The 16,598-nt window shown below is 40.3% G+C and overlaps 1 protein-coding gene across 1 annotated transcript; it reads left to right on the forward strand.

The window, feature by feature from the left end:
- The first annotated feature begins 13,739 nt into the window (after positions 1 to 13,739).
- On the forward strand, positions 13,740 to 15,850 carry LOC136471587 (L-type lectin-domain containing receptor kinase SIT2-like). The gene has a single exon (XM_066469331.1). The coding sequence runs from the start codon at positions 13,870 to 13,872 to the stop codon at positions 15,784 to 15,786; it is 1,917 nt and encodes a 638-aa protein (XP_066325428.1). The 5' UTR covers positions 13,740 to 13,869; the 3' UTR covers positions 15,787 to 15,850.
- The last annotated feature ends 748 nt before the right edge of the window (positions 15,851 to 16,598 follow it).

The raw sequence follows: 16,598 nt of genomic DNA on the forward strand, positions 1-16,598 counted from the left end.
GATCAAAGTAGAACTCGTCGTTGGGATTTAGCACTTTTTCTAGAAGATATCCTGCTATTGACTCTTAAACTGCTTTCAGATGGTCTTTTTGCATGACCCTTCGTTTCAACCATTCAGTCTTGCATTTGAAATAAAAGGAAAAACATTAATACATATATATATATATTCATTTAAAAATAAATAAAAAATTGATATATACGTACTCTGAGGACATCTTCAGTTCTTCTTATGTATGTAGTGATAAATTCACAAACGTAGTATCTACACAAGTTATTATCTGATTGCTGCCGCAAACACCACTGTACGAGAAGAAGATTATTCTCATCATCTCACACGTAAATTGAAGTACGATATAGTAATTAAACACGTGGGGAAGTATATATAGTACAACTTACTGGTATTTCAACTACATTAAGTGGTGCCTTGCAATCCTTGCGGTGTTGCCGAATAAACTCTTTCCAAACCCTGTGCGACCAATAATGTACGATCGTTAATAAATTATGGCAAAGTCTATTCAATAATAGTTGTGTGCGAGAGATTGAAATTACCCCTGGATAATGTCTATCATATCTTGGTATAGTGCCCGCTCTTTTCTCAATGAGTCCAAGATTACTAACTGACTTGAGTTTAACTCAATGACAATGAGTATCCAGTGAAACCTGCATTGGTTTATACACATACGTACATGCATATAAGTTGTATTGATATTACATAAAATGTGTAGACTACATTATTATTAACACTTACTCAAAGTTGTATGGGAAAAGTATTGTTGTCTTGTCGTGCCGCTTCACGAAGAACTTCATGATATTCGTCTGTGCTTCAGATACCCGGTGCTCCTTGACAATAATATCGGTTTTGAATACGATATAAGGATCAATGAAGCTAACACTAGTGTCTTGTATTCTTTGGAGCTCTGACATCTGGAATCTGTATATAAATATAAGTTACATGTGAGGATAATTATATACACGTACGCATGGAAGTGAGTTTATTAAATAAAAATAAGAATCACTTACAAACAAAAGGAGCTAATGATTGATTTGTCCAGAGCGTTCAAGTGGTATAGTTGATGCAATTCTTCGAAACTAATATGTAAGATGTCATCGCCATGGAAGTAATGATGGTCTCTAAATCTAACAAAGATCCACTGCTCACCCCTGCCACACGCCTGCATGTACCACTTGTTGAGCAAGTATATTTGCGTACCCAATTCATTCAGAGCCGCAGGGTTATACAGACTTTTGCCAAATTTATAAGTCTTCCAGGTATCAACTTTCAGGTTCTGGATTGGAGCTTTGCCCGTCAATTGATCCAAGGTTAAACCAGTTTGTTCAAAAAAAGTATTAAGGTCTTGAACCGACACTTCTCCAGAGTTGTCTGGTCGATAGACTTCTATGTTGGAACCATATTCATTAGCAACAACAAGATTTTGCATTGGTTGCTTTTGTTGTCCGAGCTGTGGGACATCCTTCCCTGATGCTCTTTTCCTTTTCTTATGTGCATCATGTGACTTCACGAGGGAGCGGTCATAGTCTGATAGTGGCGGAGGCTTACGAACTTTAAGCATCTTTTTCTTGTGAGCTTTGACCTTCTGCCTCAGCTGATCTCGTGGTATGTAAAAGTACGACTTCTCCTTAAGCTTCACTTGTCTCTGCTTTTGGATATCTATAAAAAAATCTTTTACTTTTTTGTCTTCTTCAGCTGCTATTTGTTCATCAGTCTTTTCAGGAAGTATTTCTTAAGAAATAACTCTTTTTTTGGGGTCTTCTTTGCCGCCAGGACCTTAGACGTCTTTGTAGTGTGTCGCTGTGGAGGGGGTGGGGGCGGTGTTGGAGACCGGCGTGGAGGCGATGAGGCCGGTGTTGGAGTCCGGCGTGGAGGCGTTGGAGATCATTGTGGAGGCGGTGGGGCTGGTGTAGGAGTTGGAGATCGTTGTGGAGACGATAGGGCCGGTGTAGGAGTTGGAGATCGCCGTGGGGATGAAGTCATCTCACCCCCCACGACGCTATGATGAGATGGGGAATGAATGATTGGGCTAGGCTGGGGGAGACCCTGCTACAAAAACAAGTTGTGGGTCAATTATTTTTGAAGCCAATATAAAATTAATGGAAAATAATATTTCATTCACTTTCATTCATACCTAGGTTGAGGTAGGGGAAGCGGTGGCGCCTCAAGAATGATGATGAAGCGTTTGCGCCATTGAATAAATGTCTTCTCTGCTTCTCCTAGTGTCTTCTCCCCATCACCGCCTTCAATGTTAAGAGGAACATTGCTGTAACCTTTGAGCACTCTATCGACCAAGACGCTAGCATATCCAGGTTGAATAACTGACCCATGGATTCTTGGTGTCTTCGTTCGGTCTATTGGAGATACAACCCCGACAGCCACCATGATTGATGCATTATTACCATCTGGAATGTACAGCTCACATGTTGTTAGAGGCTCGGTAATGTCATCAACAGGGAAGCACAACCCAGTGTCACCTTGAATAACTGGCAGCTCCGTGGAAGCACAACTGCTTTTCATCTGACCAACGGGGCTAATGGTGACTCCCGGCATTGATTGTGATTGCATTTGACTCATTGCTAGCTGCACTTGCCTCTTGATCTCATCCTGCATTCTTGTCTCAAAAGATTTTTCTCGTTCATGTGATTCAAGCAATGCTTGTCGTGACTCATTAACAAATTGCTCCAATATACGGATTCGGTCTGCCTCCTCATCCTTCTTTCTCTGGCGGCTTCTGTAGGTATCCTTATCTGTTGGGAATGCTTGTAGCCATGGAACCGCCCCATAGCCTCTTGTTCAACCACCGTGTTCGGGATTCTCTAGGGCATGTCAATTCATCCTTTTCTCTGTTGGGCTTGAAAACACCACTACCAGCTTTTTCCCTAGCACGAGCTAGTCTCTGTGTTGCTCTCTCAATTTTTTGGCCAAAAATTAGCTTGCTAGTGTCTGGGTCTAGGCTTCCCTCATGAGCGTAGAACCAATTCTTCACGCGTTGAGGCTAGTTCTTCTCTATTATTTCAGGTATGATTCCCTTGGCAGTAATATCTACTTCTAGGTTCTGCCACTTGGGAATAGCACTCCTATAACCACCTGATCCCATGCGATGATGGTATTGCTTCTGTCGGGCATTCTGCTGATTCCTCATCACACGTTCCTCACTCTCTTGAGATGTCTTGTATTGTATGAAGTCATCCCAATGGGACTCCAACTTGACAAACGCCTTAGCATTGAAATTCGGTGTTTCATTCTTCAAGATAAACTTTTTATACAATGTCTTCTTCCAACTCTGGAACAATGTTGCCATCTTCTTCATTGTCCAATCCCTCACTAGCTCCTTCAAAGCATCATCTGCTTGTAATGTGAAATGCTAAGTGATATCTCTCCAAGCTAGGTTCTTGTCACGATCAGATACAAAACTAACATTAGGAGCGGATATCTTCTGCTTCCATTCACGAGCACTAACTGGAATCCTATCCCTTACAATGAACCCACATTGATTGATATATGTCTGAGCATGTGGTCCCAATGGTTTGCCGGTGTCGGTGTCGAATTTTGATATTATGAAACGGCCCTCTAATGACTTTTTTGGCCCTCGGACTTTCCTACTCTTGTTGGTGGTTGATGTAGATCCAGAGACCGGCTACATGAGTAGAAACACAACGATTAACAACAAATATACATACGCATGTATCTATAAGAGATGATAGATAATCGAATATACCTCGCCAGTATTTTCTTACGCAAAAATTTGTTGATCTTCAACCATCGGGATATTCAGGATATCCTCATAATCAGCAAAGTACTGACTCGTGTCATCTATATCCGCATTGGTACCGGCGTTGATAATATCCGCCATTATGTCATCATTCAAGTTATCATCCGGAGCAGCCATTTATATCTTCAAGATAACACATAGATAGAATTACTATGGCACATAACATAAGTACAAGTGATAACACATATAGAATTACTAAATCCAATTAAATATAATAACACATAATATTTCATAAGGATAAACAATAATAAGGTATAGGCTTTGGAATCAAATCAAAAACACTTTCAATCCAAAAACATGGAAATAAGTACATGTATATATACACATAGAATGATATAATTTTCTCTCTCTCTCTGAACACATAGAATAAGTGCATATGTATATATCTCTAAAGATGCATGTGATAACACATAGAATGTCTCTCTAGATACAATTTCTCTCTCTCTCTCAACACATGGAAATAATTAAGTACATGTATATATACACATAGAAATAATTAAGTACATATATATGTATACATATAGAATCTCTAGATAGAATTAATTACTAAATCTAATTAAACCTAACATATATACATAGATAGAATTACTAAATCAAAATTAAATCTAACACATATATATAGAGAGAGAATAATAATTACTAAATATATCAAAAACTATAATAAAAAACTATCTAAATAAAGTACTAACTAAATTTTAATACATTTAAATCTAATTAACATATATCAAAAACTATCTAAAAAACTAAGAATAAACTACTAATTAAATTTTAATATATTTTAATCTAACATATATATCAAACACTACCTAAAAAACTATCTAAAAAAACTATCTAAAAAGTATCTAAAAAAATATGGACGAGCACTAGCTATAGCTAGCAGGCTAGGGGCGGATGGCCATGGCGGGCGTGCTGGCCGGCCACGGGGCTGAGCTGAGCCGCGCGAGGACGACGTACAGCGGAGACGATCTCGATGGCCGCCGGACGGGGCTCGACGACGAGGCCGGGTGGTAGACGACGACGGCGGCGCGGCAGAGACGAGATCGACGTTATAGATCGAAAAGTAGAAGATGAACAGAGGAACCGTTCGATATATATAGGCCAGAACGCTTTAGTCCCGACTGGTAACACTAACCAGGACTAAAGATCCTTTAGTCCCGGTTGGTAAGCCGAACCAGGACTAAAGGTCCAACCCTTTAGTCCCGGTTGGTGTTACCAGCCGGGACTAAAGGTATTTTTGGACGGGCAAGTCCACCCACCCTTTAGTCCCGGTTCCTAGCCTGGGCCGGGACTGAAGACCTGAAAATTTTGGCAGCCCGCCAAAGTAATTGGAAATGCCTGGAATTTTGATTTTGTTCTCCTTGTTTAATACTAATTAATTCTATAGCAACTTCAATACTTTGCAATATTTATTTTAAAAAATACTATTGATTAAATAATTATTTATTGTAAATAGGAAAATTTTGTAACCTAAAGTTTTTAATTTCTTTTATGAATATAGAATATAAATGTTACTAATACTAAGTATTTTGTTAATGCAAAAATATATTTGTAACTTAAAATTAATAAAACTAATATTATTCGATAGGAAATTTATTATCATATTATTGTAACGTCAATGTTTCAATTTTTTCTCGGTTTTTTGATCAAAATGACAGGAAATTTTCGTTGAACCTATAAAAATAAAGAAAATGTAGTATTTTTGTTCTATAACTTTTTCAAATGAAAAAATAGCCTATATAAGGATTGTAGATCTTGATGAGTTGAACAAACTTAATATTCAAAACTTTTCAATTTGAGACAATCTAGGGTTCCGAAAACTAGTTTGTAGACGTCGAAATTTAAAAATCACAAATTTGAATCGTCTAAACTTTCTCAAAAGGAAAGTTGACCAAAACAACAATTGTATATCTTGATGAGCTTAACAAACTTGGTATTCAAAACTTTTCAATTTGAGACAATCTAGGGTTCCAAAAACTAGTTTGTAGGTATCAAAATTTAAAAATCACAAATTTGAACCGTCCAAACTATCTCAAATGGAAAGTTGACCAAAACAACAATTGTAGATCTTGATGATTTTAACAAACTTGGTATTCAAAACTTTTCAATTTTAAGTCATTTAGAGTCCATAATACTAGAGTCAAAGTGTTGTTTTTTCATTTGACCAAATTTAATTTGGTCAAACTTGCTCAAATGAGACACTAAATGATCTCAGATGAAAAATCTCTGAGTACCAAGTTTGATCATCTTAGCAAGATCTACAATTGTTACATAGCTCATTTTCCTATTTGAGAAAGTTTTATCAAACACTAGTCACAAATTCTTGAATCTCATATAGACTTTCTAAAACTATGTCACACACTTGTGAAACTTAAACTATATTTTGTTCAAACTTTCTCAAATGAAAAAATAGCCCATATAAGGATTGTAGATCTTCATGAGGTGAACAAACTTGATATTCAAAACTTTTCAATTTGAGACAATCTAGGGTTCCGAAAACTAGTTTGTAGGCATCAAAATTTAAAAATCACAAATTTGAACCATCCAAACTATCTCAAATGGAAAGTTGACCAAAACAACAATTATAGATCTTGATGATTTTAACAAACTTGGTATTCAAAACTGTTCAATTTGAAGTCATTTAGAGTTCATAATACTAGAGTCAAATTGTTATTTTTTCATTTGACCAAATTTGACTTGGTCAAACTTGCTCAAATGAGACACTAAATGACCTCAGATGAAAAATCTCTAAATACCAAGTTTGATCATCTCAGCAAGATCTACAATTGTTACATAGCTCATTTTCCCATTTGAAAAAGTTTTATCAAACACTAGTCATAAATTCTTGAATTTCATAGACTTTCTAAAACTATGTCACAACAGTGCATCGTTGTATCATGCGGGCACAACAGTGAATTTCTTCTTGACGTATGACCCTTGGTTATGATCTTGTTGTAACCATGGAGTGTCTTCATCATTTAACATGATGCTTGGATTTTTCTTCACTATGAAGGGTGGAATTCAGACATTTCTTTCATAATCTTCTAACATGTCTGACTTGTCTTCAATTCTCACTATATTTATTTTCCCAGAAAGAACTATGTAGCGCTTTGGCTCATTGATCATTGAGTTGATGTCTTTGTTTTTTCCTCTCTTTGATTTTGTAGACATGTCTTTCACATAGAACATCTGACTCACATCGACAGCAAGAACGAATGGTTCGTCTTTGTACCCAATATTGTTGAGGTCCACTGTTGTCATTCCATACTCTTTGTTGACTGTTACCCCTCCTCCAGTTAGCTTCACCCATTGGCACCGAAACAAAGGGACTTTAAAATTAGGTGCGTAGTCTAGTTCCCATATATCTTCTATGTGGCCATAATATGTTTGTATATTCCCATTTGGATATGTGCCATCTATGTGAACACCACTATTTTGATTGGTGCTCCTTTTATCTTGGGCAACTGTGTAAAATATATTCCCATTTATCTCATATCCTTGGTACGTGAGGATATGCTATGATGGTTGCCTAGCCAATAAATATAGTTGCTCATCAATATTGTCATCGCCTTGACATTCTTTTTGCAACCAACCACTGAAACTTTCCATGTGCTGACACCTAATCCAAGCTTTAGTCTTCCCTGGAAACTTGGATCGTAAGAACTCCTTATGTATCTCGATGTACGGATGCACCAATGACGAGTTCTGAAGAACTGTGTAGTGTGCTTTATTAAAATAATCATCTTCCATGCCAATATATGTTTTCTTCCCTAAAATTCCTTTACCACTAAGTCTCCCCTCGTGTCACGATTTGGGAACGCCAATCGGGGCAAGGTCAGGAATAAAGTCAACACAAAACTCAATGATCTCCTCTGTTCCATAGGCCTGGGCGATGCTTCCTTCAGGCTTAGAACGGACTTTCATATATTTCTTCAAGACTCCCATAAACCTCTCGAAGGGGAACATGTTATGTAAGAACACAGGTCCAAGAATACTAATCTCCTTCACCAAATGAACTAGGAGGTGTGTCATGATATTAAAGAAGAATGAAGGGAACACCAACTCAAAGCTGACAAGACATTGAACCACATCATTCTGTAGAGTAGCTAGTTCCACTGGATTGATTGCCTTCTGAGAAATTGCATTGAGGAATGCACTAGCTTTACGGTGGCTAGACGTACATGTGGAGGTAGAATTCCTCTTAAAGCAACTGGAAGCAATTGCGTCATAAGCATGTGGCAGTCGTGGGACTTTAAGTTTAGGAATTTCTTCTCTGGCACATTTATTATACCCTTTATATTGGAGGAGAATCTCGATGGGACCTTGATGCTGCTTAGACATTCGAACATGCTGTCCATCTCTTCTTTGCTAAGCGTGTAGCTAGCAGGACTTAAGTAATGACATCCATCATCTGTCTTCTCTGGATGAAGGTTGTCTCGTTCTTTCATGCCCTGCAAGTCCTAGCGTGCTTCAAGTGAATCCTTTGGCTTCCCATACACACCCATGAATCCTAACAGGTTCACACAAAGATTCTTTGTCAGGTGCATCACGTCAATTGCGTTGCAGACCTCTAGGACTTGCCAATAGGGTAGCTCCCAAAAGATGGACTTCTTCTTCCACATGGGTGCGTGTCCCTTAGCATCTTTGGGAACAGATTCGCTGCCTTGTCCCTTTCCAAATACTACTTTCACATCCTTGACCATTGCGAGTACATCTTCCCTGGTTCGGTTATGAGGCTTCTTCCGGTGGTCTGGCTTACCTTTAAAATGCTTACCTTTTTTTCTTACTTGGTGATTCAAAGGAAGGAATCGACGATGGCCAAGGTACACGACCTTTCGATATCTTTTCAAATATATACTGTCAAGGTCATCAAAACAATGTGTGCATGTATTATATCCTTTGTTTGTCTAACCTGAAAGATTACTTAAAGCAGGCTAATCATTGATTGTTACGAACAACATTGCTCGTAGGTCAAAGTGTTCTTGTTTGTACTCATCCCAAACACGTACACCTGGTTTGTTCCATAAAACTAGAAGTTCTTCAACTAATGGCTTCAGATAGACATCAATGTCGTTGCCAGGTTGCCTCGGACCTTGGATGAGGATCGGCATCATAATGAACTTCCGCTTTATGCATAACCATGGAGGAAGGTTGTAGATACATAGAGTAACTGGCCAAGTGCTATGACTAGTGCTCTGCTCCCCAAAAGGATTCATAACATCTGTACTTAAGGCGAACCTTAAGTTTCTAGCCTCATTTGCAAACTCTGGAAATTCCCTATCTATCGCTCTCCACTGGGACCCATCAGCTGGGTGTCTCAGCATATTATCTACCTTACGGTCTTCTTTATGCTACCACAACAACTTTGCATGGTCTTTATTTCTGAACAAACATTTTAAGCGTGGTATTATAGGAGCATACCACATAACCTTGGCAGGGATTTTCTTTCTAGGACGTTGTTCACCCTCAACGTCACAAGGATCATCGCGCCTGATCTTATACCACGCTGCTTTACATACCGGGCATTCATCCAAATTCTCATATTCATTGCCATGGTAGAGGATGTAGTCATTAGGACATGCATGTATCTTTTGGATTTTTAATCCCAAAGGGCAGACAACCTTTTTTGCTTCATACATAGTGGTGGGCAATTCATTTGGCTTCGGAAGCATCTTCTTTATGAGGTTCAATAAATTCCTAAATGCCTTGTCGGATACACCATTCTTTGCCTTCCACTGTAGCAATTCCAGTGTTGTACCCAACTTTTTTTGCCCCTCTTCGGCCGTCGGGTATAGCAACTTCCTATGATCCTCAAGCATGCGCTCAAACTTAACTTTCTCTTTTTCACTTTCACATTCTTGTTGTGCATCATGAATGGCATCGCCAAGAGCATCACCGAGATCATCTTCTGCCGCTATCTCTTCTTCATCTCTCCCCATTGTAGTATCATCAAAGGCACCATACTGAGCAATAATGTCATCAATGTCTAAATCTTCTCCTTCACCTTCTTCCATCATGACCCCACTTTCTCCATGCTTAGTCCAACATATATAGTTTGACATGAAACCTGACTTAAGCAAATGTGAATGAAGACTCATTGAGCTTGAATATTCCTTTAAATTCTTACATATGGCACATGGACAGCACATGAAACCATCCTGCTTATTTGCCTCGGCCACACCTAAGAAATAGTGCACGCCCTCAATAAAGTCTTGGGAGCGACGATCGGCATTGTACATCCAATGGCGTGACATAATCTGCATTACACGACAAATTATGAAAACCTTGAACATAATTAAGTATTTTATTACACAACATAGATGACACACACACGGTTGATTAATTAACTAAGCCTGGCTACAACGTAAGAAATCCCAACTATCACTAAACAAACTAAAACTACAATGCACTTCAGTAACATAATTATTTCGTGATCGTACGCAACTAAAATAGACAAATCATTCTTCTGTTGAATATCAATAAGCTTCTCCTGCTGGCTCACTGCCTCATCATCAGCAACCACTACCTCAAGCGCACCCGAATTCTGCACGTATGTAGCATAATCTTCCTCCCAGTACCAACCATCGCATCCATTGCCCTCCCACTAAAATTAAAGCCAAAAAATATTTAGTCAAAAATATTCAAGAAAAGCAGATCAATTAGCCATAATAATCAAATGCGTAAGAAACTCACATCGCGATCCGGGCACTTGTAGAAAACACTACCCTTGTTGGGTCCCTGTCTCTTGACTCGGTACTCCATCACAATCTTCTGCTTACACTTGCCGCAGATAATGAGAGGGAGTTCTGGCCTCAGTCGTTTCGCAACCGAACGAGAAGCCGAGGATCCGGTACCAGTTGTCATCTACTTTCTATACTTATTTTTGCAAAGTAGTGTAAATTTCACATTTTCTAAAATAATATATTTAAACAAAACTAAAATTATTTATTTATCTAACTAAACCATGAAATATGTACTATGTATAATAGTAAAATACCAAACTATCAAGTGATTTTACTATTGTAAATCATCATGTGATTTTGAGCTAAAAATGACATAGAAATCACATAGCTCAAAAACATGTTTTAATAAATAACCATCCGTACTAGTTGACCTTGCTTACGTGATCATCTCGGCGAGCATTTCTCCATCGGACGGCACCGTACTTGGCCAAGGAAGAGCTCTGATTCTACGAGGAAGGGAACACGGTCTTTCACGACCGTTGCCGCTCTCCCTCGTAAAATCAAAGCTCCTCCTTGACGTCCGTTACCGCTCGGCAGAGAACATGCTCGCCGAGCTGAACACGGTCCGCAAGTTCAACTAGTACGGATTTTCTATAATTTTCTAACTATTTTCTAAGTTTTTCATTTCATGGAAAAATTAATTCTAAGATCACGTAAGCCGCCGGGGACGAGGATGGCGCGTGCTCCAGCGAGGACAAGCGATGCGTGATTTTGATGAACTAATTTAACTTTTGTTTATCCAAACATATATGCAAATCATCATGTGATTTTGAGCTAAAAATGACTTATAAAATCATAATAAAGTCCAACATATAAAGTTACACATGCATCTACATCGCAAAATGAGATAAGCTACTGATAAAACATAAGAGGATTAAGTTTGTTACCTCCAAAATCGAAGAGCAACACCAATGGAGGGGGAGAGAGCAAGAACAACAACAAGCTGAAGAACAGAGGCAGTGAGTTTGAATGGAATGACTCGGGCTCGGGGAGGAAGAAATGAGCTGGTCTATAGGCCGGGATAATTAGTCCCGGTTAGGAGGCCAAACCAGGACTAAAGATTAATCTTTATTCCCGGGGCATCACCCAAACCGAGACTAAAAACTTTAGTCCCGGCTGGTATTACCAGCCGGGACTAAAGGTAAACCTTTAGTCCCGGCTGGTAATACCAGCCGGGACTAAAGATCCCTGCCCTACGGACGACCGTTGGGCAGGAATCTTTAGTTCCGGTTGGTATTACCAACCAGGACTAAAGGATCCTTTAGTCCTGGGGGCAAAAAATGCCGAGGCTAATGTCAAATTGGGACATCGTTCTAAAGTCTGTTCTCTAGTAGTGATTAGTGCTAGAGTGTCTTATAACTGCATTTCCTCAAGTAATCTAAGCATATTTTTTGGCTCAATTGTTTCTCTCTCTAAATTTGAAATTTATCTTTTTGGCATTTTTGGAGCCATTTTTGGAGATTTCTTGTCTCCTGATTTGTCTGAGTTGTAGGCACAATTTTGGAGCGTTTTGGGACCCTTGAAACTTGTTCGTATCATGGCTTGAAGCCCAAATTTTATCTCCTAAGTTCCTACCTCCAAAACCCCTCTTTTCTTACCCATTTTGAAGAAAATCTTGAAGTCCCTTGAGCCGAGGATCTTGAGGTGTTCTTGACAGGTCTTTAGGTGCTATAAGATATTGGGAACACACCTAGGCTTACCCTTCAATAAATTTCCCACCATCACCTTGAAATAATTTTTTTGAGTTTCCTTGTCAAAACCCTGATTTTGAGAGAGGAAATCCAAAATTCATGGGGAAACCCTAATTAATATTTTTGGCAGGATCTCTTGGAACACCTTTCCCATTGGGTAGGCAAGTTATGTGCAAAATTTTCACGTATTTTGAATTTCATTTTCTTAGGTTTTAGCTTTTCCTCCAAAAGTTTCTAGGCTGAAATTAAATCTATCAAAACTGGTCTAGCTAGGTTTGAAAATAGGCCTAGTCAGATTTGAAAACTTTGGTGGCCTGGAAACCACAAAACCGGTCTATAGCTAGGTTCATATAGGCTAAGCCGGGTCCTAATTGTCTTAGCCGAGTTTCTCAAACAATTTGTATTTTACCTCCTTTGCTCGTTGGGTTACTGCATCTTGCTAATTTTATTCCTACGGCCAGTATACTGTCTATGTGATTCTGTTAGGGCAAGTACATTGATGTGTCTTGTAGGCGGTTTCATGTAGTGCCATATAATTTAAAGACGACTTGATAGACAACATATGTAGGTTGTCTTTTATGTTGTTCTATAGTAACTCACAATTCCTTAATTTATGCATAGAGTAAAAGTAAAGTTGTGGGTTACATCACAACAAATAACAGGTGTCTCATTGTCCTAAATCTTAGCTTATGAGGCAGTTGCTTCACAAAACAATGACGTCTTTCTCTCACCCGTTTTTCCTCCACATGCATTAACAAAAATCCTAGATGGGGGCATGAGACGAAATATGAGACCACTGATATGTAGCAATGCACTTGTCCTAAGAGCTAGAAGAGGAAACAATGACCTCTTTCTCTCACCCGTCTTTTCTTCACGTCAACAAAAATCCTACGTGGCACTGTAGATGGAATATGAGACCGCCGACCTGTAGCAATGTACTTGACCTGAGAGCTAGAAGAGAGAATCAGGTTGGTCTTTGCAACAGCCTACATATATATGACTCAGTTTCTTTGATGAGAAACATTTAAGATCTCCATGTATTGCTCTCTGGTCCTCTGTTCGGCCTTGAGGCTCGCGACAGGTCAAGGTAGCCCATTCCGTTCATAAAGAAGTTTTGTAGACTTATGGTCTGTGCACGTAACAATTCAGAAAATGAACAGGATTACATGTGCTTATTTTAGTGAACGTATGTGACAGATACAAACGAAATATTTTTTTTGTCCTCTACTGTATTATTAAACAAACCAAAGATTTTCTCCAGAAAAAAAACTGCAAGAAATTTAGTTCAATAATAGCGTCAACAGCCACTAATTTTGAAGAAGAAAAGGTTTCTAGAACGTAACTACCCAGAAGATCTGGCTTAGCAGCAGCTGCAAATAAATACAAGGTGCTGCTGCTTTGCAGAGTGCGTGCAACGCAAAACGCCATGCTTGGCCCAAAAGAAACTCATCTTCATGTCCCGGCATGTTTGCCGAGCGGTTGCAGCATGCAAGTTCTAAGCCCCCTTCGGCTGATGCTGCTTGCGCCGGTTCATCGTCATCTCATCCTCTTGCTCTTGTTAGGCCTCGCAACAATTGCAACTTTGGCCACTGGAGACGACCAATTTGTCTTCACCGGCTTCACCCAATCCAGCCTCAACCTTCAGGGCAGTGCCATGGTGACACAAAGCGGCCTCCTTGATCTGTCCAGTGGCACAACCAACCTCAAAGGCCACGCCTTGTACCCCACCCCTCTCCATTTTCGCAAGACACCTGGCGGCAAAGTGCAATCCTTCTCAGCCTGCTTCGTTTTCAGCATCGTCAACACATACCCTCTGCTGAGCGACGACGGGATGGCCTTCTTCATCGCACCCGCCAACCATAATTTCACTGAAGCTACGCCAGGGATGTTCTTCGGCCTCCTAAACAGCAAGAACAATGGCAAGTCTAGTAACCGCATCTTCGCGGTCGAGCTCGACACCTACCAGAACAGCGAGCTCCACGACATCAACGACAACCATGTTGGCATTGACATCAACGGTGTCTCCTCCTTGTCTTCTGCGGTCGCCGGCTTCTACGACGACGAGAGTGGTGGTGGTTTCAAGAACTTGACACTGAATGACCACAGGGAAATGCAACTGTGGGTGGACTACGATGAAGGGACCACGCAGATCAACGTGACACTGGCTGAACTCGGAGTGGCCAAACCTTCCAGGCCACTGCTGTCTGCAACCTACGACCTCTCGACTGTGCTGGAAGACCCAGCGTACATTGGCTTCTCTGCCACAGCTGGGCCTATCAACGTGCGTGACTACGTGCTTGGCTGGAGCTTCGGGATGAACAGACCAGCTTCACCAATTGATGTATCCAAGCTGCCAAAGTTACCCCATGTTGGCCCCAAGCATCGTTCCAAGCTGTTGGAGATCATCCTGCCAGTAGCTACTGCCGTGTTCATTCTAACACTGGGCACTGTGATTGCCATGCTTGTGCTAAGGAGACGAAGGTATGCTGAGGTGCGAGAGGATTGGGAGGCTGAGTTCGGTCCACACCGGTTCTCCTACAAGGAACTGTGGCGTGCTACAAGTGGATTTAAAAGGAAACACCTACTTGGAGAAGGAGGATTTGGGAAGGTATACAAAGGAGTGCTCCCAGTGCCAGGATCTAGTAACAACATGGATATTGCTGTGAAGAGCATGTCTCACGAGTCGAGGCAAGGAATGAGAGAGTTCATCTCTGAGGTTGTCAGCATCGGCAAGCTTCGGCATCGCAACCTTGTGCAGTTACTTGGCTACTGCCGGCGGAAAGGCGAGCTGTTTCTAGTGTATGACTACATGGCAAATGGCAGCCTTGATAAATACATCCATTGCAACCGTAATAACAAGCCAACTTTGAATTGGTCCCAGAGGTTTCAGGTGATCAAAGGAATTGCCTCTGCCTTGCTCTACCTTCACGAGAAATGGGACAAGGTTGTGATCCACCGAGACATCAAAGCAAGCAATGTTCTCCTGGACCATGAAATGAACGGGCGGCTTGGTGACTTTGGTCTTGCAAGGTTGTATGATCATGGTACGGACCCACAGACCACACATATGGTGGGCACAATGGGGTACCTGGCTCCTGAATTGGTACGCACGGGCAAGGCTTCCACTCACACAGACGTGTTTGCCTTCGGCATGTTCCTTCTCGAGGTCACCTGTGGCAAAAGACCAATGATGCAGAGCACAAGCACCGAGGGAGACGACCATCAGTTTTTCTTGGTCGATTGGGTTCTTGAGCATTGGAAGAATGGATCGCTTACAAAAACAGTGGATAGGAGGGTCCTAGATAATGATGGCTACAATGCTGACGAGGCATGCACCGTGCTAAAGATTGGACTTTTGTGCTTGCATCCATTTCCTTGTTCTAGACCAAGCATGCGCAAAATAATGGAATACCTGGATGGTGACATGCCACTTCCTGTGCTGACTCCAACCAAGTTGAACATCAACGTGGTGAGAGTGATGCAAAGCAATGCATTTAGTCCAAGTGTGATGTCATATCCACAGCTCACGTCAAGCTTCGGTACAATGTCGGACCTCTCTGGAGGACGATGAAATTTATGCTGTTTTTAAATAATTTGATCAACATTCTTATCCTTGTGTCTTGTTTAATTATTGTTGTATAAGGTGACTCAAATCTTATTTGTAATAAGACTCAAGAGAGGTGTTCTATTAGGACTTCTAATTCTACTAGGACTTCAAGTTCTATTAGGACTTAGTGTAAAATCCTACTACGAGTAGGACTCCAACTTTCATGTATGGAGCCTTGAGGGGACTATATATACAAGGGATAGCGGCCATGACATCAACCAAGCCAATAAAAAAGGATCTCACCCAAGACTTGTAAGGAGTAATTAGAAGCGTGCTTAAGAGGATTAGGCTAGACAGTTTTATTGTACTAGACTCTTATATATGGAAAGAACTAGAGGGTCCGATAGGGTCAAGTAGGGTTGTGAGAGAGTGACAATTACATTGCTAATAGGATTTGCGGCTAGCTTCGCCAAAATCCTAATCTCTTGTCATGAGAAGCGTGCTGGTCAAACTTTCTTAAATTAACTAAGTTTGTAGAATTTAATAGCAACATTTGTATCTCCAAACAAGTTTTTTTATGAAAATACATTCAATGATCTATCTAATGACACTAATTATGTATCATAAATATTAATATTTTTCTATATATATTTTGGTCAGGTTGAGTATATTTAATTTCTCGAGGAGTGAGAACGACGGATAAAAAGGGATGGAGGGAGCAGTAATTTCTCAATCCGTCACTAGTACTCCGTCCGTTCACAAAAGAATACAATTCTCGCATTTTGAGTGTTGGAAAACTAGGTTTCCAGCAGGTAGGATACGGAGGAACCTTCGCG

The sequence above is a fragment of the Miscanthus floridulus genome, chromosome 8 (assembly GCF_019320115.1).
Source record: "Miscanthus floridulus cultivar M001 chromosome 8, ASM1932011v1, whole genome shotgun sequence".
NCBI lineage: Eukaryota > Viridiplantae > Streptophyta > Magnoliopsida > Poales > Poaceae > Miscanthus > Miscanthus floridulus.